The 27,553-nt window shown below is 44.0% G+C and overlaps 1 protein-coding gene across 1 annotated transcript in view; it reads left to right on the forward strand.

Moving 5' to 3' along the window:
- The window catches only part of mgat5 (alpha-1,6-mannosylglycoprotein 6-beta-N-acetylglucosaminyltransferase), a 123,993-nt gene that overhangs the window by 78,081 nt on the left and 18,359 nt on the right, over nucleotides 1-27,553 (forward strand). Inside the window, exons 9-10 of the mRNA XM_030355478.1 lie at nucleotides 3,025-3,158; nucleotides 8,203-8,336. Coding sequence (XP_030211338.1) covers nucleotides 3,025-3,158; nucleotides 8,203-8,336 — 268 coding nt within the window. The remainder of the gene's footprint in view (nucleotides 1-3,024; nucleotides 3,159-8,202; nucleotides 8,337-27,553) is intronic.

Below are 27,553 nucleotides of genomic sequence, written 5' to 3' on the forward strand. Positions count from 1 at the left end.
TCTAATGTTTCTAATTCTCCATCGGGTGCGGGTCGGGTGTCAGTATCAATTCATAGCGGGTCTGGTCGGGCTAAGTATTGCGGGTACGGGCTGGTGCGGGGTTTGTAAAATAAGACCCGTGCAGGACTGACTTGAACTGGCACACTAGCCGAAGGTCGGAAGAACGAGTCAATAGTTTGCTTGCTCATTGTAAACGCACGTAGCAGGTTGTGAAATCTTTCTCCTTCGCACAGACGTTTACGCGCGGTCGATAATCTCTAGGACCCTCCCCCTCGACACATTAGCCACTGACATTTCATATCCTTCTTACACTCATTGGCCTGCTAAAGATTCTGGATTCATTGACGCGCCCCTTCCACGTTTAACGTGGAAAAAGAAGGGGGCAAATTTACTGGTCGCACATGCACGACCAGATGTAAAATTCGGTCGCATATCTCAAATTTTGGTCGCATAATGCGACCATTTGGTCGCAGTCTGGAGCCCTGGTTCTTCTGCTGACGTCCTCTTTATTGCAACCTTTCTCCTGCTTTGCGTGTCGCTGTCAACCTCTCTTTAAAGGAGACATATTATGATGTTTTTCCCAACAAGTAAACATAGCATTTGACTTCCAGAAAACATGTTTTTGAAGCTGTTTGCTGGAAATAGCTTTTAGGAAAATAAATATCGCTATTCCCCTCTGTTTCAGTCCCTTCAGAATGCGCTGTTTCTGGTGTCTGTAGTGTTGATGCAAATGAGCTGCTGCCCATTGACCAATGAGCTGTCAGACTGAACCACAGCATGGAGGAGCAGGGATTGTTGCCGTTTGCTGACTCCTGGAGCTCTATATCTATATAATATAATTGAACATAATAATATTATGTATGGGTACTTATATAATATGCGCGCCTCGGATGATATGAAGAATAATAAAGACTGTCTGACGTCTCTGGTACTTCCACAAGTAAAGACTCGTTGTGGGGGATACCTCGCCCATGGTTGAGAAGAATTGGGGGGATGGAACTTTGGCATTGACTCTCTGAAGTCCATGAACCGCGACATGGAGAAGAAAGGGATTGTACTCCGGGAGCTGAGCTGCCGGACTGCCTCCGAGCTCCCTGTGCCGAAGCTGCCGGACTACAGTCCGGCCGCCGTTGAAGCCATCCGGCCGCTCCGGCGGTGTACTCCGGGAGATGAACTGGCGCCGAAGCTAGGTGGCAGCTCCAGTGGACTAGCAGCTTGGGCGGACGAGCAGCTCCGGCTGGGGTAGCTCGGCGGCAGTCCAGCAGCTCAGCTCCGAGAGTACAATCCCTTTCTACTCCATGTCTCCGACTTCCGCCGAAGCTTCGGCGGCAGCTCTGGCGGGGTGAGCTCGGCGCCAGTGAAAGGGATTGTACTCCCGGAGCTTAGCTGCAGGGCTAGCACGCCGAGTTCCCCCCGCCGGAGCTGCTCGTCCGCTGGTCCGCAAAATCTTAGGGATGCTCTGATTGGAGGGGAGTGGGGAAGCTGGAGGTAATATTCAAATGTGCCTCCTTCCTACGTAGGAGGGGGCGCCGAAACTGACTCGCTCGTTCCGTAGCTGGAGGCGGGCTGCTTCCAGAAATGCGTATCTCACCCAAAAATCATGTACAGATGTACAAAAATGCACAAAAATCATGTACAGACTTTTTTCAAAGTTTCTATGCGTGTCAGAGCACCATTTACCCACAACGACACCCCAAATCCCAGGAAAAGTGCTGTTTTCATAATTAATTTAATTCCTCCTGTCGTGTTGAACACACTGCTCTGTGATCCGGTTTGTTCTCCGCTCTCTGAAGTGTTGATGTCTGAGCTGTGCACCGGGGATAGCAGTTCAGCGATAGAAACTGAGCCGTTGTGTGATGATGGCTTCATATCAGGTCCTCCTGAAGTCGGCCTCAGCGACTTTACACGCCATGAAACAGGAATTTGTTACAGAAACAGTAACTTAGGATGTATCGTTGGATCGCAAAAAAACTTTTTTTTTGGGTCTGGGGGTTGGCTGTTACTTTGGCAACAGGTGGTTCTTGGCCTCTACCTGTTCGAACAAGACAGGGAGCCACTTTGCACAACGCCCCCCTCCACCTTCTTGGCTGAAGGGATGATTCACCTACCGCCCGCCAAGTCTGCCTCACTGAAGTCAACTTTGTTTCCTTTTTCCATTGATTATTTCGACAAACTGCTCGTCTCTGACAAACTTCTCATCAACTGCTCCCACCCCCCATATCCTTACCCTACTCTTGTTCGGAATTATCCAGCAAGATGTCTCCCCCCCCCCCTCATCCCCTGCTCTGTAATGACCATATCCATCTATATTCACTGCCGAGTTCCCGCCTGAGTCAATAAACTATTATCTTTTCTTAACTAAATGAGTACTCAGCTGAACATTTTCCCTAATTCCCTTTACAACACCCGGCACCCCTCTCCCACACTCACACACACATGCATAATTCTCACTGCCATCTGCGGATCATCTGCCAGTTGGGGGACAGAATGTGAGAGTAACAGGAGGGAGGGAGGCCGCAGAGATATGTGGACATTGAGGGAGAGTGGGAGGGATAGCGAGAGTGGACAGGGTGGGCGAGAGTGTGCTCTTTTGTTCCGGATGATCATCGTCATACCTTGCAACTTTCACCATCCAATGGTTGAACCACACATTTTTCGAACTTTGTATTGAATGTCACCAATGCAAAGAAATGTGCAGTCTAAAATAATATTGAGGAAAAGATGGTCAACATACACGCACACGCAGGCACAAACATATGCACACACATACGTATGACAGAATGTGATTATGAAGAGATAATAGAGTAGATTAGATGGTTGGTTTGAATTGTGGGTAGAATGTTTAACCCGTATACCCTGTGATGCCGTAACACCTACGATATCAATTTAAAACGAATTGCTTAAGGGTAAACAACAGTCTATTCATGTGTGGAGAGCTAATCTGCAGACGACTTAAGAACACTATGAACAAATTCCAATGATGTCATGTTCACTCTGGTGTGTGTGTGTGTGTGTGTGTGACAGGTGCATGTTACGGGTGCTGGATTCCTTCGGCACGGAGCCAGAGTTTAACCACGCCCACTACGCCCAGTCCAAGGGCCACAAGACTCCCTGGGGAAAGTGGAATCTGAACCCGCAGCAGTTCAACACCATGTTCCGTAAGTCTTAAGGCTCGGTTTATTTTGAGTCGTTTTGAAAATATAGTATTAATCAATTAGCAGCGAGGGGATTTAGGAATAATTTCTCAAAGATGCCAACAGGTTGATGGGAACCGAACCGAGAACCCAAAGGCTGGGAAACGAACCCAAACATAAATCTCCAGAGATACTTTGAAACCAATTAGGAGGTAGGGGTTTGAGGCATTACTGCTCTAAGATGCATTTAGAGTTCAACACTGATCTAAACCAGATACAGGCTCACTGTATTCATACTATAATACCAGTAGCCTAATCCATGAATACAAAAGAATACACAGTCTACCCCCAGTCAGTGGGACCCTTCCAAAACTGTGCTGAATGATCCGTAATATGTTTTGCTAGGTGCTCCGTCAGAGTTGGAAGTCAATGCTGGCCAGTGGGAATGTGAAAGCTCAGGCACACAAGCAGCTCAGCAGTGTTGCCCTCTAAACCAATATCCATGCCAGTTCCTGTTTCACAGAAGTCACTGCAGTTCATTATTGAATGTTGAAGAGCGCTCACATCATCCCTCCTCTGATCTGTTATTGATTAAGGTATATTCTGCAAGGCTGGGAAACAAACATACAAGTCCTTACAGCATACTTCAAACAGAAATTACATTAAATTATTCATTCTGTGCTCATTACCTGTTTTCTATGGAAATAACGTCATATTCTGGAAGTATTCTAGAAGGTTCTTGGTTAGATTCCCAATGTCCAAAGCTTGACCTGAGGTATCCTTGAGCTCGATGCCCACTCACGCTCTCGCTGCTCCTTAATAGCATGTCTATGGTTAAAGGGACCTACTCAATGACCTGCTCAATGAATGGACAAAAGACACACAATGCAATCCACCTGGTAAAAACTGATTCGCTTTAACCCTCGCTTCGGATAATGCTGCTTAATAATAGATCGGGAAAAGGTGAAAGCAATTTCACTTTGTCTTAAACGTGGGACAAGAGCAACAAGAAAATACTCTTTATCCGTCACACTCCTGGTCACACTCAACTGTCCTCTCCCTCCCTCCACACAGTGAGCTTGATGCCTGGTGAATAAAGGCTTGTGATTGTGTAGTTGTGATGAGGAGCTGGTGGTGGGTGGTTGTGGTGTACGGTGGGTTCGTGTTCCTGCAGGATGGCAGCGAGCCTTTCCCCCCGGGTACTGACCTTTCCCCCCCGGCCGGACAAAGCAGTGAAATGCTATCCCTCTTGCCGGTCTGCACTTCTTTCTTTAAAGAAACGATCCGGGGCCAGAGCGACCCGGAGCCTCGACCACAACCCCCCACACCCACACACCTGAAAGGGCTCTTTGTGCGCTGAATAAGGCTACTTCTTTCCCAGAAGACACCCTGGAAGTCCATTTGAAGAGCAGCGGGGTTAGATTATATCGCGGTGAAAACAAGTGCATGGCCCATGTTGGCAGAGGGCTGAACACACCGGGGCTTTGCCTTCCGCTGTGTGACCTGTGGTCTTTTGTGCCTGGTGACTCTGGGTTTCCTTCGTCTCAGTGTGTCGTGAGCTGGTCCTTCTCTTCCAGTCCCTTCAGCCTTAATTATTAGTACGTGTTGCCGATCGGGGCTCCCCTGTTGTGGCACTCATACTTTTATGCCTCCACTGTGGTCGGATAACCCATTTAGACATGTTGGTTGTGTTTGTGCTTGAGAGGCAAGTGGTGTCAACACGAGCCAAAGAATGAGATTAAAGCTGCTGCAGGCATGATTTGTTGTAAAAGAGAAGGAAAAACCAGATTTGCAATGTTGAAACAAACAAATCAATCTATCATAAATGAGCTGGGAGCAGACTAACGTCTAAAAGTCTCATACAGAGGCAGCACAGATATCCCTTCACAGCATTTCACTCACTATTATGGATGATGGATGACATTTGAAACAAATGACACTCAAATCAATTTCTTAAATCGTATCTACAGCATTGTTTCCGTCTTCTGTTATGCATTTATTATTATTTGACATATTGCTTGATTTGCTTGTTTGACCCCATAGTCACAATGGCAATCAAATCCCCTTAAAACAATCCCTCATCTTCTGGTACTTGGATGGCTGAAATCATACAACATGGTGATCCATCAGGCCTACCTTGGGGGACAGAATTTTACCTTACCTTGTGAGTGTGGTCAGGGTCATTTATCCTCCTTTTGGATTGGTCCATTTGTCTTTTTGCGGCGCCATACATCTGAGTTCACGGGGAACATGGAGTACCTGGTCCCCAGCCAAGTGGACAAGATGAGGCCAAAACAGGCTCTTTTATCTAATTCTGTTAGCCTCGCGTGTAGCGGAGACATTACCTTGTGTTCCAACGTGCTATGCATCTCAGCCCTAATTACAGTAAGTAATTTATTAATCATGAAGCCGCAAGAAAAGAAAGAAATATCTTTCAGCACTTCGCCTTTTTTCAAACTGCTTCCACTGGCTAGGGCTTGGAGTATTGTCGAGAGTGCAATTAAGTGCTTTAAACGGGAAAGGTAAGCCACAAAATGCTTTGTCAAAGAACAAACCACAGGAACAGAAAAAGGGGAAACACATTAACAAGTGTGTTTGTGTGCCTTTGTGTGGTTAAATGTGTATACTCATTGTTTTCCTTGGTCTGGTAATGGCTTTCTATACGTTTAGGACCGGGTCTACCCAACATAAACCAAGGTTGACCAAACCCACCTAAGTTGGCTCGTTCTGTGAATCTAGGAGGGGTATTACTTTAAACAAAAACATTGTTTTGATAATTTCTTAACCCTTTTAAAGTTTTTTATAAAAAAATTAGTTCCCCAATTGCCCATTCACGTTATTTTTAAGCACGGTAGTTCTGTTTTCGTATTTTTGGTATTACTCTAGCCTCATAAAGCCCTCGTCTCAAACAAACAAAACTTGTCATTAGGGCTACATGTTGGTTCTTGTCAAGTCAAGCGGTCACAGAAAAAAAAGTAATCCTAGTTTGTGATCTTCTCAAAGGGTTGTCATTGGATTTAACAACACAACTTCTACGACCATCACATAACAATTGTGTATTTGCTGTGTGCCGAGTTAATACTGACTGTGGTAAATCCATTGAAACACCCATTGCCTTCTTCAAATGGCTTCGATGGGTGCTGTTGTTTTATTTCGTCCCAAATCTATCTGCTGCCTTACTTAACAGTCAAGCACACAGGCCAGACACATTATCAAGCTGTTGTTCGTCCAGCTTTGGCTTCTGTTGTGTTATTCAATAGCAAGGACCCCGTACAGGGTATTAATATTGATCGGCCTCAGCAAGCGCCACGGTGTACGGTACAGCCTTCCCGGTGTTCAGTGTCGGCTTCTTGATTGAAGGCCGTGTCTCCAGATGAATAATTCACCTGAAACTAACCACTAGCGTGCGGCCCATGTGATTAAAGGCACTTGGTATGCTAACGGCACACCCCAGCCATCCTCAGGGTCTGGAGGGCAGCGCCGGGACTCTTTGACAGGCTCATCAAAAACACTCAGGCCAGTCAGCCCCCCACCGACGCAGTCGGTCTGAAGTCCTTGAGCTTGGTGGATCTGTGCCCCCGAGAGAAGCCGTTGGATGGCTAGGCAGACTTTTGTCTTTATCTTTATAGAGGCTCGGGGTCCACTATGAGCTGAGACAGCCGCCTGTTTGATCTCCGCCCTGCTGGACCCCGGATCGGGCTGACTTATTATTTGACTTTGAGAGTTCCCCTTCTCGTGGCTTTTCTCTATGTCTCACCCTTGTTCTGCTGTCGGAGTCGTGGGCGTCAGGCGGCGTTCTGAGGGGCGGGGGACATGAACTTGGCTCGTTGAAGTAGAGGGTGCCAACACCAATGATGTCACCTGCTTCACACTTTGGCACTGCACTGGGCCTGCTAGGTATTGACACTTGTGGGATTATTTAACATCACCAGCTCTGGTCCTCACAATAGTGCAGACAGCACTGTCTGGTCCTCTCCCTGACCTAATGTGTCGTCGCCTCTCCCTACCGACTGCCGGCAACAACCCCGTGTTCTTTGGCAAGGTTGTCAGCAGGACCGGTTCAATATTGACTCCGGCATAGCAGGATCCAAACATCTGCTGGCTAAGCAAATGCATCCACTCCTGTGTGTGTGTGCAGAACACCTCCAATGGCGTCCTCCCTTGCCATTTGGAAAGAGAAACACCAAAAAGTCCTGGCGAGGGGGGGCCTTCAGTGGGGGGAGGTGGTCTGAGGGGTGGAGACCTGCTGATGCCAATGTTAATGAGCCTCCGCAGACCGCTTCAGTGTGCAGCAGAGCGTCCTCCCTGTGTCAGTGGGGGCTCCTGCTTAACCCTGCTCTCTGTCTTTGTGTGTGTGTGTGTGTGTGTGGACATTTTGATAGGATGGAACCCAGAACCTATCATCTTAATCTAACCAAACACCCTAAACACTACCAGACTGTACTGATTGTTGTGTGTTTTAGCGTGTTACATTTTCATTTGTGTGTTTCAAATCCTGGTAGGGATTACTTGCCTCCCCTCCTAGTGGAGGTGGCAGTCAACGTAATCACCTCTCAGGTTGATATGCTGGGCGGTGGAGGGCAGTCGTTTACCATTCAGGGATGAACACATCTTTCCACATCATTACCTGAGGTGTTCTCCATGTGTTTAAACAGCTCCTATGAACATCTGTCCGGGGTCGCTTACTGACAAACCTGAGTGCGGTGTTGGAGAACACTGATCAGGGCAAACTGCCCAGCTCTGAAACGCAGCCATTTAGTGTTGTGTAGAACATCACATTTTTTATGTTCAGTCGTTCAGGATAGCGTGGGTTGCCTACTTTGACCAACTCATCCAATATATCATTGGATGCGGAAATGGGAGGGAGTGGGTTTATACAAGCTACAAATTCAGCTTTTTGATGGGAAAGATTAGTCAGCAATGGCAGTGGTGTCATGCCGAGTCTTTCAGATCGTTACTTTGTGTTCTTTCTTTATTCCTTTTCTTCTTTTGTTTTTCTTGTTATTTTTTATCAACATTAAGGTGTGTGTGTGCGTGTGCATTTGTGTGTGTGTGTGTGTGTGTGTAGCCCACACCCCAGACAACAGCTTCCTGGGCTTCGTGGTGGAGCAGCACCTCAACGCCAGCGATATACGACACATCGACGACATCAAGCGGCAGAACCAGTCGCTGGTCTATGGAAAGGTGGACAACTTCTGGAAGGTACACACACAAACTGGCGCACACACTGGCACATACAAACTAGCATACACATACTGGAAGAGACACATACTGACACACTGGCATACACACATAATGAAAAACACGCGCACACGGGCACATACATACAAACCAGTGGAGGCTTCTCCAGTGAGGAGAGGGAGGAAGATCCTCCTTAACATTGTTGAGAATAAAAAATTTCGATTGCCCAGACTACTGTAAGGAATTAATGCTCTTAAATATGACAATGCTTTAATGCATTTGTATATGTAATGTTCGTTTCTATTGGTAAAGGGACATTAGCACCCCCTATCGCCTGACGCCCGCCTAAATTACTGTTTGAGGACGTTTCTCGCTCAGCCTCCATTGACTCCCATTAATTTCCCCGGCAGTGTTGGTGGACGGTGAATAACATGGGGTTCAATGGGAGAGAGGAGTAAATTCCTCCTCTTGAGTGGGTGTGACTAGCTAAGGGGTCTGAATCGTGCAAAAATCTATTCACGAATGTGCTGGAGCCCTGGCTGCGCTATGAACCAATAAGAAGGAGTCCTGGCTGCGTTATGAACCCTTAAGCAGAAGCCCTGGCTGCCCTATGAACCAGCCTGGAGGGAGGGGTTATCCCCTCAAGTCTAGGGGAGAACTACGAGAACCAACAAATCCGCTCAGTCGTATGCCACGATTCCACCGAGTGTTGCGGTACAGAACTGCTCTGTTTGCTTATATTGGCATTTCGACCGAGCGGTGCGGTTCGGCTTTGTTCGCTTATATTGGCGGCCGCCAAAATTCCTCCGTTGGGTTACCAAGCCGTCTGAAAGGGGGCCGAAACCGTGAAGCTACACACGTTGTAATTCTGAAATCAATTTGAAAAGATCCAGTTTGGTACGAGCAGGTCACTGATATCTTTGCAACACAAACAGCGAGGAGGATTGACTTGATCTATAAATTAAGTCTCCCAGTCTTATTTGGCTTAACACCATGACCAACATTCTGAAACATCCATTAACATCCACATTTGCCTCAAACAATGTAAGGCTTACAGCCCATGAATAGTTGTGAAATAATGTTATTGTTTTTCTATGAATTATTTATTACTCTGTGATGCTAGCCTGTCAGCAAAATCTGATGACATAGAGTCCAGGGCGAGACGGAACAACGTGCGCATATATGGGGTGAGAGAAGGTGAAGAAAGTAACAAGGATATGCTGAGCTTCACAAACGATCTCATCCGATCCTCACTGACGCTGCCAAAAGAGTTGAACCTAAATGTAGTGAGAGCTCACCGATCACTGACCATGAAACCGAAAGATCCTGCTAGCCCCCCGAGGTCCATTAGATTCAGGGTTCGTCAGATTTCTGGACTACAGAATCATAGAAACGGTAATTCAGGAGGCTTGGAAACAGCGCTGAGGTGTGCCATACAACGGACGGAAGATATTCTTCGACCAGGACTACACCAGCTCAAAGAGAAGAACATCAAAGCTCAAAATCTTCCCTGCCAAGCTGAAAATCTACCTGGATTCCGGAACGAAAACCCTCACAGACACTTGGAGAGTTGGGTGTCCATGTTGGGCTCGACGAGCGGGAGAGGCTCCAGGCGAAACTAATGCAGAGTAACTGACTGAATTTGATGACCAACGCGGATCTGCAGGCCATTCTCTATGCTGATTAAGGCCATTGCGAAACAAGCGAAATATCACGGAACTGTGAGTAGAGATATGATACAATGATAGGAACATGATATGGTCTACTTTGAATTGAACATATGTTTTGGCTAGTTTTATAATTTAAAGTTAAACAATAAAAGATTATTGTTTAACTTTAAACACCATGTTCGAACATAAGGGTGCTCATAAGTGTACCTGGTACCAGAGTACCCTAGGCCGAAGATCAATGATCGATTTTGTGATCGTGTCATCTGATCTGAGGCTGCATGTTTTGGACACTCGGGTAAAGAGAGGGGCGGAACTGTCAACCAACCACCATCTGGTTGTGAGTTGGATCAGGGAATGGGGGAAATTTCCGGATAGACCTGGTAAGCCCAAACGAGTAGTGTGGGTGAACTGGGAACGTCTGGAGGAGGCCCCCGTCCTAGGTATCTTCAACTCACAACTCCGGCAGAGTTTTTCTGGCATTCCTGTGGAGGTTGGGGGCATTGAGCCGGAGTGGGCGGCTTTCAAAGCCTCCATTGCTGAAGCTGCGGTGGCTAGCTATGGCCTTAGGGTCTTAGGCTCCTCAAGGGGCGGTAACCCTCGGACACCGTGGTGGACACCGGTGGTCAGGGAAGCCGTCCGATTGAAGAAGGAGGCCTTCCGGGATATGATGTCCTGGAGGACTCCTGACTCGGTTGCAGAGTACCGACAGGCCCGAAGGGCTGCAGCTGCTGCCGTGTCGGAGGCTAAGCAGCGGTTGTGGGAGAAGTTCGGAGAGGCCATGGAGAAGGACTTTCGGTCGGCACCAAAGTGTTTCTGGAAGACTGTCCGGCACCTCAGGAGGGGGAAACGGGGAACCATCCAAGCTGTGTACAGTAAGGATGGGACTCTGTTGACCTCAACTGAGGAGGTCGTCGGACGTTGGAAGGAACACTTTGAGGAACTCAAATCCGAACTGAGTTCCGAACTGAATCCGAATAACACGCCCTCTATGTTGGAGGCAGAGCTCGAGGTTGATGGTGTTTCGTCGTCAATTTCCCTGGTGGAGGTCACTGAGGTCAAACATCTCCGCAGTGGCAAAGCCCCAGGGATTGAGATCCAGCCAGAAATGCTAAAGGCTCTGGGTGTTGAGGGGCTGTCATGGTTGACACGCCTATTCAACATCGCGTGGGAGTCGGGTACAGTGCCAAAGGAGTGGCAAACCGGGGTGGTGGTTCCCCTGTTCAAAAAGGGGGACCAGAGAGTGTGTGCCAATTACCGGGGTATCACACTTCTCAGCCTCCCTGGTAATGTCTATTCCAAGGTGCTGGAAAGGAGGGTTCGGCCGATCGTCGAACCTCAGATTGAAGAGGTACAATGCGGTTTTCGCCCCGGACGTGGAGCTATGGACCAGCTCTTCACTCTCGCAAGGATCCTGGAGGGGGCCTGGGAGTATGCCCATCCGGTCTACATGTGTTTTGTGGATCTGGAGAAGGCGTATGACCTTCTCCAGAAGCTCAGCCATCCGTGAAGAAACTGTGGGAGGTACGGCGGGAGTATGGGGTAAGGGGGTCTATCCTCGGGGCCATCCAATCTCTGTACTCCCAAAGCGAGAACTGTGTTCGCGTCCTCGGCAGCCAGTCAGTTTCGTTCTCAGTGGGTGCTGGTCTCCGCCAGGGCTGCGCCTTGTCACCAATCCTGTTTGTGATATACATGGACAGGATATCGAGGCGTAGTCGTGGTGGGGAGGGGTTGCAGTTCGGTGGTCTGAGGATCTCGTCACTGCTTTTTGCAGATGATGTGGTCCTCATTGGATCATTGGCCTGTGACCTTCAGCACTCACTGGATCGGCTGGCGGCCGAGTGTGAAGCGGCTGGGATGAGGATCAGCACCGCTAAATCTGAGGCCATGACTCTTAGCAGGAAACCGATGGATTTCTTACTCCGGGTAGGAAATGAGTCCTTAGCCCAAGTGAAGGAGTTCAAGTACCTCGGGGTCTTGTTTGTGAGTGAGGGTACTATGGAGCGTGAGATTGGCCGGAGAATCGGAGCAGCGGGGGCGCTATTGCGTTCGCTTTACCGCACCGTTGTAACGAAAAGAGAGCTGAGCCGCAAGGCAAAGCTCTCGATCTACCGGTTGATCTTCGATCCTATCCTCACCTATGGTCATGAGGGCTGGGTGATGACCGAAACGACGAGATTGCGGGTACAAGCGGCCGAGATGAGTTTTCTCAGAAGGGTGGCTGGCGTCTCCCTTAGGGATAGGGTGAGAAGCTCAGCCATCCGTGAGGAACTCGGATTAGAGCCGCTGCTCCTTTACTTAGAAAGGAGTCAGTTGAGGTGGTTAGGGCATCTGGTAAGGATGCCCACTGGGCGCCTTCCTTGGGAGGTGTTTCAGGCACGTCCAGTGGGGAGGAGACCTCGGGGAAGACCCAGGACTAGGTGGAGAGATTATATCTCAACACTGGCCTGGGAACGCCTCGGGATCCCCCCCGTCAGAGCTGGTCAATGTGGCCCGGGAAAGGGAAGTCTGGGGCCCCCTGCTTGAGCTGCTCCCCCCGCGACCCGACCCCGGATAAGCGGACGAAAATGAGATGATGAGATGAGACAATAAAAGATTATGTTATCATTCGAGGGGCCTATTTTTCTTTCTTTCTTAGTTTTGTTACAAGGCGACTTATCAGCGTAGGCTATTGTTGCAATAGCACTGTGTGCACATCCCCGGAGAGACCGGTCACAACTCTCCGTCCTTGTTGAGACTGATTTTAGGCTTGTTAGAACAGTCGGGTTTTTGGAAGTTTATTTTGTTCTTGTTCAATTTTTATGTTCTTATTCTCCACAATGGTGGATGTTCTATGTAAGTATTTTAATTAAGCATTCACATAAGGTGGTCTATGATCGCGGGTATAGGTCTACAGGTGTAAAACTTATGTTAACTTTGATGGACAAAATCATGGGATACTTTTATCCACATGGATAAACTGACAATAGTGAGTTATAATGTCCATTGATTAACCATCCTATCAAAAGGAAGAAAATACTCTCCCAGTTAAAAAAAATCCACTGCTCAATTGCTCTACTACAAGAGCGAGCGCATCAAATTAAGAAGGGAATGGGTTAACCTAGTGTATAGTGCATCAAATGGGGAAAAAAGAGGGGCGCCTATTTTAATTGGGCCTTTAGTGCCCAGAAGGTGGTACAGGATAAATCAGGAAGGTATGTCAAGTTGACTGGGACCGCTGGGGAACTGAGGTATCTATATTGAATATATATGCTCCAGACGAGTTTGACCCAATGTTCTTTAGAGAAATTGTTAACATTATTGCAGGCAATTCAAAAGGGATATTAATTATAGGAGGGGACTTCAATGAAGTGCAGGATGGGAAAATGGATAAGATACCCATTGAGAGGGGATCTCAGTGCCCCAAAACAAAAACATTAAATAACTTCATGTCCAAACTTTGTCATGTCCGAACTTTGACCCATGGAGAACCAGAAACCCAAAAGGGAAGGATTTCAGTTTTTTCTCCAACATACACAATAGCTTCTCAAAGATTGACTTTTTCTGTCTCCCCCAACAATACATGTATAATGTAATGTAATGTTTCATTGAACCTATAACTCTGAGTGATCACGCTCCCATTGTGCTGAAGGTAAATTTGGGTTTGCATTCTTCTTTCAGATACTGGAGGCTAAATGTATCACTGCTGAATAAGTCAGAAACAGTAGAATATTTAAGTAAAACTCTAAAAGAATATTTTGAGATCAATGATGATGGCGAAGTTAATCCTTCAATTTTGTGGAAGGGGGCAAAAACGGTTATAAGAGGAAAAATCATACAGACATCATCAAAAATAGAAAGACGGCGACTCGAAGAACAATTAAACCTGGAAGAAAAAATAAAGCTCCTAGAGACACAACACAAAATCACAAGAACAAGTAACATTGCTACAGAACTTAAGAAGGCAAGAAAAGCCTTGGTCAAACTTTTGTCATATAAAGCGGAAGGGGCTTTAAGATTTCCCAGACAGATATTACCAGATTGGGAATAGAGCTAGCCGCCTTCTAGCCTTCCAACTTCATAAAGCTCAAGCCAATCGTACTGTCTCCAAAATTTGTCACCATACCCTGAACAAAACAGTGTCTCAACCCAAAGAAATGGCTGATGCCTTTGCATCATTCTACAAAAATGTACACAAAGAACCCAGACTACAAACATCAGCAGAGAATACTTATACCTTCCTCACTGGTTTAAACCTCCCCACATTACCAGAAAAAGCATCAAAACAGATGATGACACCAATTACGGAAACAGAAAAAAGAGATGCAATAAATAGATTAAAAGCAACAAGTCTCCAGGAGTCGTTGGGTTTCCTGGAGAATTCTATAAATGCTTCATAAACGACCTAGCGCCCATACTAACTATGGTGTTTAGATACTCCCTCTCCGAGAACAACCCTCCGGAGACATGGTCTCAGGCCATTATATCTGTGATACATAAAGAAGGGAAGAACCCAACACTCTGTGAAAGGTACAGGCCTGTAAGTTTGTTATGTAATGACCAGAAACTACTGACAAGTATTTTAGCACATGGAGTTCAAAAACATGTTACTACTTTGATAAACCCAGACCAAACTGGATTCATTCCCAATAGGCAGGGTGCTAACAATATAAGAAGAACCCTAAACATCATTACTTGCGCTAAAAGAAACACACAAACCTCAATGTTAATAAGCTTTGATGCACAGAAAGCGTTTGATACCATGAATTGGGATTTTTTTTTTTTTTAATTCTCTTTTTATTTAGAAAGGCACATTTCCATCACATACATTAGATACAGCTTTAGTCTGTCAAATACTGCCTTTCTGGGGTTTTGTTTTATGGACCTGAACTACTCCCTGTAGGAAAAATTACAGAGATAAAGAGAACACAACCGGGGAGCGCACTTCACTTCAGAAAAAACAAAACAAAAAAAAGGAGGATCACACAAAACACAAGTATATTCAAATAAAGTCAGATCTAGCTGGTTTCACATGCTCAGTCCATTTGGACCAGGTCTTATAAAAAATGTCTTTCTCGACCTTGAGGGAATAAGAGATCTTTTCCATAACATAAATCTCATACACAATTTCGATCCATTCATCAATGGTGGGAGGGTCCACTTTTAACCATTTCCTCGTGACACATTTCTTACTAGCTGCCAACAGTATAGCGAGCAGTTTTTTGTCTTTTATGTTCCACGTTTCAAACAATATATTTCCCAAAAACAAAGTTTCACATTTTAATGGGATGTTTACATTAAATACATTGTTAATATGTTTGTGGATCTCTTCCCAGTAAGACCTCATTGCTTGGCAGTCCCAGAAAATATAGAAGTGGTTGGCTCCAATAGATCCACAGAGCCTCCAACAGGCGTCTCCGCTGCCTTGGTGTCGCTTTTGTATGGGTGTGATAAAAAATCTTGTTATATTTTTCCAGCAGAACTCCCGCCATGTATTTGACCCGGTCGAGAGCCATTGTAGTTGACATATTTTCTCCCAGTTCTCCTGTGAGATCTTTACCCCTATTTCTTTTTCCCATTTCCTCTTTATGTATTCTGTATTCTCTTGTTTGGATAATTGTATGGCGTTATATAATTTTGAGATAATTTTATCGCATGTTCTAGATTTAGTCAATGCTAGAAATACCTCCATGAACCCTGGCCCATCTTTTCCTAACGCCTCTTTAATATTTTTGTTAAAGTAATCTCTCACTTGCAGGTACCTGAAGAAATCATCTTTCCCCAGACCGTGATCCTTCTGTAGGGTTTCAAAACTCTGAAATACCCCCTTGTGGACAAATGAATAATAGGAAGTTAAACCTCTTGTGATCCATGTCTTGAATCTGCCGTCGAGTTTATTCGGTGAAAAGTCTGAGTCATAGGCACACCACCTCATAATTTTAGATGTGTTTTTAAATCTGCAAATTTTGGTTATTTCCTGCCAGGACTTCAGGAAGCTGCCTGTTATAGAGTCTTCTGGAATCTCCTGTTCTTCCTGCAGTTTGTTATCATTTAGTAGAGCTGTTATTGGGATACCCTTTACCATCGTTCCTTCTATTTCCTTCCATGCTGCAGTGTATGATGGTGAACACAGGCAGACTAGCGGCCTTAACTGGGCTGCATAGTAGTATTCCTGTAGGCAGGGAAGGCCCATCCCACCCTTTTCTTTTCTTAATTGCAGCGTTTTGAATTTAATTCTGGCCTTTTTCCCTTGCCACAGATACCTCGCTATCAATCTGTCCCATTCTAAGAATTGCTTAGATGGTATTCTAACTGGTAGACATTGAAAAAGATACAGCATCCGTGGGAGAATATTCATCCTGATTGATTCTATCCGGGAGCTTAAACTCAAAAAGGGAATAACGTTCCATCTTTGTATATCAGTTTTTATCTTTGAATTTAAGGGATCGTAGTTGATGTTATATAACCTTGTGAAGTCCCTAGGTAATGAGACACCCAAATATTGAATGGACTCATCCTCCCAATTCCAGTTGTATATGGTCTTAATTGAAACTGGAGGGTCATAATTAAATGTTAATATTTGAGTTTTATTAACATTAATTTTGTAACCTGAGATTGAACCAAATTCCTCTAGCAATTTCATCAATTTTGGGAGTGTCTGAGTAGGTTGTGTTACACTTATCAATAAATCGTCTGCAAATAGGGCCAGTTTTTGCTCCCCGGATGCCATCGGTACCCCCTTTATATCAGTTCTCTGCCTAATTAGCTGACTTATGGGTTCTACAAACAAGGCAAAGAGGAGCGGCGACGCACAACACCCCTGTCTTGTTCCTCTTTCCAGAATGAACGAGTTGGACAAATCTCCATTGATTTTGACTCTAGCAGTTGGTCCGCCATATAGTGCTGCAAATGTGTCAATTATAGTTGGATGAAAGCCACATTTTGAAAGTACTTTATATAAAAAAGACCACCTCACTGAGTCAAATGCTTTCTCTGCATCCAAACTTAGTATCAACGTCTCCAGTCTTTGTTGTGTGACTTGTCTCACAACGTGCAGTGATTTCCTTATGTTATCTTGGGTCTGTCTTTTCTTGACAAAGCCAGTCTGGTCCTCATGTATTAATACCGGTAGTATCAATTCTATTCGCTTAGATAATATGGAGGTGAATAGTTTATAGTCGTTGTTTAAAAGACCTACAGGACGGTAATTCCCACATTCCAATTTGTCTTTCCCCTCTTTAGGTATGGTCGAAATCACCGCCTCCCTCCATGAGGGGGGAATGTTTTTGTTTTCCAGAACCCAGTTGAATGTTTTTAATAGTGTTGGGATTAGTTGATCTTGCATTGTTTTGTACCATTCTGTGGGAAAACCATCTGTCCCTGGAGACTTCCCCCCTTTCATCCTCCTGATTGCCAATTGAATTTCTTCTTTTGTTATTTTAGATGTTAATTTTCCATTTTGTTCATCAGTGATCTTTGGAAGGTTTACCTGGGACAAGAAGGCATCGATTTGGTTGTCGTTGCTTGTCTGTGGTTGGGAATATAATTTTTTATAGTATTCTTGGAAGCATTGTTGTATTTTCTCCTGACTAGTTTCTATTACTTTCGTTACAGAGTTTCTTATTTTACATATAGTTCTGTCTGCTTGTTTTCTTAATCTATATGATAAAAGTTTCAGTGATTTCCCACCTGTCTCATAGTATTGTTGCTTTGTAAAAAGGAGCCTTTTTTGAATTTCCTGAGTATTTATTTCATCTATTTCTTTTTTAAATTTTATAATCTTACATTTGTTGTCATCTTTGAGATACTTTGCATATTCTCTCTGTAGACTTTTCAAGTCCTCTTCTAATTTTTTTTAGTTTTCGCTCCCTAATTTTCTTCTCATATGAGGAGATGGCTATTATTTTGCCCCTCAACACTGCTTTTAATGCATCCCAGAGAATGGGTGGGGTCACTTCCTCATTATCATTATTTTCCAAATATAATTCAATTTCACTTTTCAGTTTATCTTTAATAATTGGGTTGTTCAGAATACTTGAGTTCAGTCTCCAGAGCGTAGATTTCTTATTATTATTAAGATAAATTGACATATAGATGGGACCGTGATCTGAAATAGTACTGGGTCCTATTTCACAGTTATCCACCCTAAAGAAATCTCCTTTAAGTATAAAAAAGTAATCGATGCGCGAGTATACATTGTGAGCGTGCGAGTAATGTGAGTAGTCTCGGCTCGTCGGGTTTTTCTCTCTCCACACGTCAACAATCCCCACTTCACGCATCCAAATATTTAATCTTCTGCTAATGTTTTTTGTGTCGGATTTCCCGTTTGAAGAGTCAATTTTCGGGTTTAATCGAATGTTAAAATCTCCACCACCTATTAGAATCCCTTGACTTTTTGTCGTCATTAAATCAACCATATGTTTATAGAAGGACCAGACACTGCCCGGTGGAACATACACGTTAAGGAGACTTATCACAACACCTTCTATTCTTCCTATAACCATAACAAATCTGCCTTCCTTATCCTTATGTTCTGATATGTGTTCATAGTTTACCGCATTGGATATCAGAGTCGCCACTCCTCTCCGCCTTCCCGATTCATGTGAAGAGAAGTAAACATGTTCTGAGTCGCTGAGGTGTGTCTCTTGTAGGAAAGCTATTTGAATTTTATCTTTCTTTAATTTTGATAAGATTTTCTCCCTCTTAACTGGATTGAGTACACCATTTATATTAAATGATGCTATTTTCAAAGACCTGTTTTGCATCTATGTGATTCCCTCCTTCATCCTAAACAAAAACCTGGTGCGCTTTCCCCTCCCCGCGTGAAACGGTAGGGAATGAATAATTAACACATTAATAAACATCAAACTGAATACGATTTGTCCTTGTGACTCCCTATGTAGGGGTCTGTTAACCTGACCCTGTTGAACCTCCCGAGGAGGCTCGAAGGGAGAAGTCTCCCTCAGTTCGGAGGGAGAGGCCCTTACCTGCAACAGTCGCATGTCGGAAAAAAAAAAATGTAAGGTGAAAAAACGGCCCCGAACGAACCAGTCTATTAAACAGTGGATCTCCACCACTAATTACGGATATAGTGTCCGATTTCACAGTTTTTCACAGCAACTTGTCCTCCAGCTTGGTGTGCAGCTGTAGCATAGCCTTGATAACTTCTTCGGTGTTTTGGATCCTCTCTTCTGCTCTCCCAATTCGCCCTTCCGCCTCGTCCAATCTGGCATTCGCCTTAACTATTTATTCTTTTATTGTCCCTAATTGTTCTTTGTTTTCTCGGCGAAACTCTCTCAGTTCTCGCAGGATCAGTTCCGTGTCCGCCATTACGCCACACTGCTCCACGTCGCTTCGTTAGCTTCCCCCTGTTAGCTGTTAGTTGTCGCTGTGCCTGTCTTTCTCACCCCCGTCTTCAGACGACGTTTACTGCTCAAAGTGGTGATATTACTTCTTCTCCCCTTTCTCTACACTTTTTGCGGAATTATTTCTTTGGTTTGTATGGAGATATTTCTCTAATTGCTCTGGCTCAATCGGGAGCTCTCTCGCTATGCAACCATCTTGACGGTGTTCCGACTTTATTCCTTTCGAATTGGGAATTTTTATGCAAAACACTATCTGCAACGGGATTTCACTCAACATTTATAGATTGGGTCAGAATTATTTACAGAAATCCAAGATCACGTGTTAGAGTTAATGGATACTGTTCTGGGTTCTTTGACTTAGAGAGAGCAGTCAGACAAGGGGACTGTCTTAGCCCCCTGCTGTTCGCTATAAATATTGAATCCTTTGCAGCGTCTATAAGAATGAGGAAATAAAAGGCAAAAGACATGGGAAACAGGGAGCATAAGATATCTCTTTACGCCGATGATATCCGGACTTATGTAAGTGACCCAGTCCTCTCGGTCCCTGCACTGATAGACACCATCACGAAATATGGAGAGCTTTCTTGTTATCAAATCAACCAATCAAAATCAGAGGCAATGATGTAAGTTGGACATTGGCCAAATCAATTGTCAGGAAGGCTTGATTTTCAATGGTCTTAAGGATTTAGATACTTGGGAATTATTATAACAGACTTATCCATTAGCGGTTCCTGGCCGAGCTCACCAGGGAGGCAAACATGAACGCGCATTCATGAACGCGCGCAGTGCACCCACACATGCATGTCTACACAACTTTAGAAAAAACATACTCGCGTGACGCGTCGTTTGGAGGCGTTGTTAGAGAGAATAATAACAAAAAATACAGCTGCGAGCAGCAATATACCACTGCAATAATCATTTTACGTAGTATCTCCCGATTTCTTCTTACAAGTCCATTTTAGCGATGCTAGCTGCCTGGCTGAGGGCTTCATCAATCCGCACACGTCCAAACAGTTTCAACTTTAAGTTGGAATTAATGTGGCTCTTGGACTTGCCATGTCTCTCCATGGCTCTTTGCAAGTTCTTCTTTAAGTCATCAAATCCAATGCTAATCCATGGGTTAGGTGTAGGTGATTCATCAAACAAAATGCAAGGCCAGCAGAATAATTTCCGATCAGAGCCAGCTAGCCATTCCGTCCGAGCGTAGTTCTCCTCCTTGAAGCTTCGTGAGCCACCTGCTTTTGTGGTCTGGATCAAGTTCAGTCTCGGTGTTGGTCTTCCATTCTCTTTTATGCCCAGCTGTAGCCTCGAAAATTGTGTTCTTGTAGATATTGAATTATATTCTCCTCCTTGATATCGTTGTAGTCGTAATCTTTGTTAGCCGCGGCAACTGACTAGAAAGAACGAATTTGCTCAGAAGAACATTATTTAAAAAAATACTGATTTGTGATTGGTTGCAAGGAGTAGATGAGGCTGGCCTCCCTTCCTATGTTTAACATGGTATAGATGATTTACCTCGCAACAGTGCAACTGAATTGTGATTGGTTATTTTTTATTCTCAAAGGCGGTAAAAGTGAGTTTTGGCCTCTTTGCCTCCGCTCCTTTCCGTGGCCAACCCTGGACACAACATGCTGAGAGTAACGTCGGCTAGCCTCCGCGCTTGCAATGGCACTTCGCAGTTGTTGTTTTTTTAACATTTTCTTGTAATTATTCAGTAATAAACACAGATTGCACATAGATAATTTGGAAAAATTTGGGTCCAGAATTGCGAAAAAAATTATTGGATCATTCTTATAATAATATATATAATAATTATAATAATAATCTCTGGGCCAATCGGAATCTCAGCACTTGCTTCAGAATCTTTCTTATAATTGACATTTCTCTGGGCCAATCGGAATCTTGAAGCACACAGCGCCAACTGAGCTTGCCATTGGATGAGACGGTCGCCTGGCTACCGCGCATGCGCTTCCGCATCCGCATGCGCATGCGGTGAAACACTCGTCCAGAGGGGTGTTCCACGAACGGAGGTTTAACAAACACTGAGTTAACACTGAACTCTAGGTTGATTTACCCTGTGCCGACTAACCCAGAGTTTTCGGTTCCACAGCAGCGGTTATGCATTGGTTCAAATCAACTCGGGGTTGGTTAACACAGGGTTGTGCGCGTCCACGCCAAACCTAAAAAGACGTGATGTATGGATCATGGAAACCCTGATCGAAATGGCGAAACGGGCCGCTTATTTCAAAGAAATGGAACTTCAGGTTCCCCTGGAGAGCTATGACGAGGAGAAGGACATTAACACAAGAAAAGGGAACGCTAAAGCCTCTGCAACCCGGAGAACCAAAGCCTGGCAGCGGATCGCTGACCGCGTAAATGCGTTAGTTACACGTCAAAAGCATGATCCTTAATATTTCAGCCATGAATATATAAATATCCCAGTTAAGCATTCTTAAAGATCCTACCACATAACCCCTTTCTTTTAAAAAAATATGTACTCCGATGGCTTCCAAGCGGTCAGCGGATCAAGTATAAAAATGAAGTATAAAAAACATACAAACTGGTAAGCTTTTCCCACCATCGTATTGGTATAAATTTAAATAAGCCATTTTTTTAAGCCAATCGTGAAAAGGCCGACAGTCGGCAGACTGGATCTGGCCCTCAAATTGTCTTGACCCCGGTGGAGGAGCTGTTAATAAACATAAATTCAGGGCGCCCTGGCATGGAGGGGGTACCTGGAGGTACCTACCTCCTCAAATACAAATCTTGGATGGGTCATCTGAAAGGACTGAGATGTGCTCAGCATCTCCAACATTATAGCCTAGATAAAACTACCTTTTGCAAAAAACGGAGGGCTACGCAAATAGTCTGGAGTGAACTGAGGCCAGGTCCTCGATTGGTAGTGTTGGCTATGTAAGGCTATTTAAATATATTAAAGATTTGCGTGAGAATCTATAGGCCTATCTCTCCACTCCAGCAAAAAGTCATTTGATATGCCAAGATGTCGAGCCGTGGTCTTATCAATCGCTCCTGGTGGATTGCACGTATAATTTGCGCTCCGATATCAGCAGTTCTCTCATCAAAAGGGCATGCCATTGTGAACACATGAAATCTGCGGCGAACGCGGGTTTAAATACCCAAAACTGGGTTATGTTTCAAACTTAACCTGCGCAAAACCTGCTCCGACCAGGTTTGATTCAGAGCATATGTTTCTATAGCAACTAACATACCGTGATCCTTTTGGAACGGAAAACCTAGGGTTACAGCAAACCCTGGGTTAACTTACCCGGTTATGTGATAAAACCGGCTTTGTGGAACACCCCACAGGCTAAGAGTCAAAAAAAAATTTGACAGTTGTAAATAAAATACTTTTTATAAGCCTCAAGGATGTTTTGACTTTGATTTTTGATAAAGTATGCTGAGTTTTGTTAAGTCACGCTCAGACTAGTGTAATTTGCATATTACAATAAAAAAAAAATCCCCCCGTGACACTGTCACCTTTTTTCCTCTGAGGAGTTTGCAGGTCTGTATCTATATTCCTGCCTGCACCTTTTCTATATTAGATAAATGGCTATCCAGGTTTATTTGGCAAGGCAAACGGCTCAGACTTAAATTTAAAAGACTTCTCTGCCCAAAAGACAGTGGAGGCCTAGACTTGCCTAGCCTGAAAAATGATTATTGGGCAGCCCAACTCAGAATAATGATGACTTGGATATCCGAAGACACTGACACTATGTGGTTGGGAATGGAGCAGAGTGAGTGCCCAAATTTGCCCATAGATTCAATACAATTCTTAAACCACGACAAGAAAATTACTAATGTATGGAGCAAGAAAACCTTAAAAATATGGTCAATCGTTACAAAAAAAAGCTACGACTTCCCATGACCATTTCCAGAGCTTTAATGATCGCAAACAACTGAGTTCTCTCCAGCTTGGTTGGATAAAGGTTTCCTGAAATGGAAGGAAAGAGATTTTGTGGTTTTGGACCAGCTGTTTGATAGAGCAGTCTTAAAATCATCTGAACAGCTCAAAGAGGAATATGATGAAGACTGCATTTAGCGATGTTTTTTTACTACCAACAGTATAATTACTACGATGTCCTGCATGTTTATGCTGGTCATTGTCGACATGGTACGCTGTTCTTAGGTGTCTACTATAGCTGCTAGGTTTAATGTTGACTACCGTTCTGGCAGGTGTTTCAGATTCCTAAAACATTGATATGTATAAAGACAACTGTGATGAATTAATGAATGAATGGATGCTGTATCTTCTTTTCCACCAGTTCCAAACAAAGACAGGTTGACAGGTACTGTCAGTGTCAGAGCAGCTTGTCTTCTATTAAATTTCGCAGTCTGTTCCAGTTCAATGGCTGTACAGCATACGTTCATCAAGCCACTCGGAACAAATATATTTACACTGCAACTGCTTTCATTTGGCCACGAGCATGTTCTCGACTATGTTAACACCATATTCACAAATACAACAGTGCACACCTTCTTCTGAGACACTTGATAAATGGCTATGCTCTACCTGTTAGTCAGTCCCTCCAGAAAAATGTGATTATGCGATTGCATAATTCAACGCATAATCAGCTTAAATCCACATATTCATGCGGGGGCCGCATTTTTTCAAATATGCCGCACTTCCAACGCATAAATTGCCTATTTCCGCGAAAAAAGCAGCCATTTCCCCCTGTTGCCATGGGAACGTTATGGAGTGACGTAATTACGCGACGTGAACGTCATCGCAAACCCCGCGACGAAGGCAAGATGAAGCGGTCTCATTTGCCAACAAAGATAAGTGCAAAAGACTGTGCAAAGCAGTTTCCCTGATTGTTACACGACAGTGGGTGCAAATTATTTTGCACTCCGTGCAACTGCGTGTTGGACCACAGGCGGAAGTCGACGCTGGAAAATCACTTTGCCGCAGCCAAACATGTAAGGATGGTTAAAGAGATGGACGTTGAGGGAGAGGGGATGAGGATGAGGAATGATTGGCTAGTGTTAGAGCAGGGGTTCTCAAAGTTTTGACATCTGAGGGCCAATTTAGGAACCCAAAATTTGACTGAGGGCCGCCAAAGGAAAAAAAAAATCGGCGGGAAACGCCGCCAGCATCCCATTGGTCAAAAGAAACGTTGCACCGTGGACCTCTGGGAGTTAGGTCAAGTGAGGTCTAAATCACGAAACTGAGGTTCAGCCTTTCAAAGTAATGTACAGTCGGATTAAAACTAACAAATGTAAAAGGATTTAATTGAAAGCTAGAGAGAATCGACTTTTCTCTTTATAATCATTTATTTTTGTTGCAATTAATATTGATATAATTATGTATGTCATTGCGGGCCGCCAGGAATGATTCCGCGGGCCGCCATTGGCCCGCGGGCCGCACTTTGAGAACCAATGTGTTAGAGGCTACGCAGTTAGTTTTAATTTTCACAGTGGACTGTTGTAGTTTCATTCAATGAGTTGATGCAACTTTACAGTTGTAAGAGTGCACTTTTTTTGTTACTCTTTTGAAAAGCTTCCTCTGGAAAACAGGAACATTTATTTTTTTATATTTTATTTTTTTATTTTTACAGAAGTTGTAGCAGATTGTTTTTGTAAAGCTACAGAAGTTGTACTCAATGTTTTGTAAGTTTGTGCCATGTTTTAAGGTCTCAAATAAACGAAGATGAGAACTTAAATATTCCAATTTACAATAAGGGCAATTAGCCGACGCTTTTATCCAAAGCGACTTACATCGTTTAATACACACATTGACACACCGGCGGCAGAGTCAACCATGCAAGGCGACAGCCAGCTCGTCAGGTCAAATTGTAAATTGTAAATATTCCCAGCACTTTCTGTGATGTAGTATGCTGTTTGTATCATAGAAAGTAATAAGTAATGAATCTTTACATTAAAGTAGTAGCCTAGTGAGAACAGGGTGTTGGGGGAGTCAAGTTCCCGCATGTTTTTGCAAGTTCCCGCATTTTTTGCAAGTTCCCGCAATTTCATCGCATAAAATTGCATAAATATGCCGCATATTTCATCGCATTTTTTAAGAAAACGTGCCGCATAATCAAGGATTTTTGGCCGCATAAATCACAAAAAAACATTGCATTTTTCTGGATTGACTGGTTAGTGAATTAAGGTACTTTGAGCAAGTTGATTGACAGTAAATATTTCTATTGCAACATATTTGGTATACCTCTCCTCGTATGGTTAACAATTTTTGTATACTAAACACACAAACTATACCGATAAAAGCATTGGGACACTTGCCACGACATTACATTCTAAAGCTATATATATGGGTTTCCTCTCCTTTTGCAATTGCTACTTGCAACTATTGACACCCTGTAGTGGCAGGCGTTCCAGTACTGAGCAATATATGTTTATTGTGGTAGACTTGTAGGAAGCCCCTTGTCTTAATTTAGTGGTATCTGTTCTGCCAACTGATGTCCAATTGTCTCTTTGGGTATTCTACACAGATAGTGCTTTGTGATTCAGATCCTGTCGTCATGACCTCAAGTCAGTGTTCATGCAAAGCTGCTACAGCAGTGTGTAATCACACTGCTGCATTGCTCTTTCAGACAGCTCATTACTCAGAGCTCAATATCCAGGTTGTCCCCCCTGTTCATGCCTGCACAGAAACGGAACAACAATGGCACAAGGCCAGAACTGCAGTAAGGGTTGAGGCAAATGCACTTTATATGTATAATAGTTAGGCTATGTATGCAGCAGTAAAATAGTAAATTTCTAAAAGAAAGTATAGTGATCTAAGGTTAGAAGCAATAGAGGTGCAGTGAAATGTAATTAATTTTCTTTACTTCATAAGGGAGTGAAACCTGGGCCCGTAAACAGCATGCTAGTTACAAGACCCAGGCTTAACAGGTGCATGGGAGGAGGAATCAGGTGAGGTGTAGTCACTGAGGTCATACATGTCAACATTAGCTGGGGTACAGCAGTTTATGATTTGTAACAATACAATATCACTGTATTTAGAGCTCACGAGAGTAGAAACTTTTCTGAAAACCAGCACTGAGTGGGAAATGGTTTCTACCTTCAGGCCATTTTCATCTCAAATGAGGACTATTCCGTGCAGAGGACACAATTACGCTAGACTAACACACATTGTATTTACTGAAACCATTACACTATGCATACCACATATTTTACTTTTATAATTGTAACCTTTTCACAGTAGGATATTAACTTTACCACTTTGTTCCATAGAAGTACACTCTACAAGGGTGTGCATGAGCACCCTTTTGATATTGGGCTGCTATGCATTGAGGACCCATATGAGGACTTTGCTATAGAAGAGAGGCCCCTCATAGCAACTATTGCAATAAGTGCTGGGAAAACGCTGGTGGAGAAATCATTTGGCTTAGCCCAAAAGGGAAGTGTGCGCTCTTATCATCTTATCGCCCTGACTGACTCACCCTTTGGAAACTGGTGGAAACTTGCGCTAGAGTTAAATCTCCCCGACACAGAGCATCTCGGCACACAACAAAAGCTGTTGTTCAGATGTTGCCGTTTCTGATTAACATTTGTGACATTTTAATTAAAAGTGATACACTAACATTTTCTTTTAACAAGCGACACTTAGACGTTACTGTTGTGTACGGAAGTGAAAAGCGGAAATGGTTACATCTGTTTTCCGGTTCGAACGCTGAGTGCTCTGCATAACCCCTATTAAACACTATTTCCAAAGTCATCAAGAATGGAAACAGCTCTGCTCCTTACCAACAAAACTGGAACACCTCTTTATATAAACAACTAAAGGAACAGTGAAGACAAAGTTCATATCACATATTTACAAGATATTGCAGGAAAAGTTAAAAGAAAATAATTTGGATATTAAAGAAAAATGGGAACTAGAAATGAGTACAATAATCCTAGATGAGCAATGGGAAACCTCATGTAGGCAGGGACATAAGATAACCAGTAGTCCATACTGGAAGGAATTTGAATGGGAAAATTGAAATGAGATACTTCAGCACACCGTATAACATCAAAATGGAGTAACACCTCAGATCATTGCTGGAGAGGTTGTGACCTGGTTGGAGATCACACGTATATATTCTGGGACTGCCCAAGGATATCAGAATACTGGCACAGTGTACAAAAAAAAAAAGAAGTCTCTTTATAGATTTACCTCTTGAACCTTCACACTTTATACTAGGGGTACTCCCAGCTGAGCTGAAGAGAACCGACAAACATACTTGCTGAGAATCCTTCTCTT

The sequence above is a fragment of the Gadus morhua genome, chromosome 4 (assembly GCF_902167405.1).
Source record: "Gadus morhua chromosome 4, gadMor3.0, whole genome shotgun sequence".
Lineage (NCBI taxonomy): Eukaryota > Metazoa > Chordata > Actinopteri > Gadiformes > Gadidae > Gadus > Gadus morhua.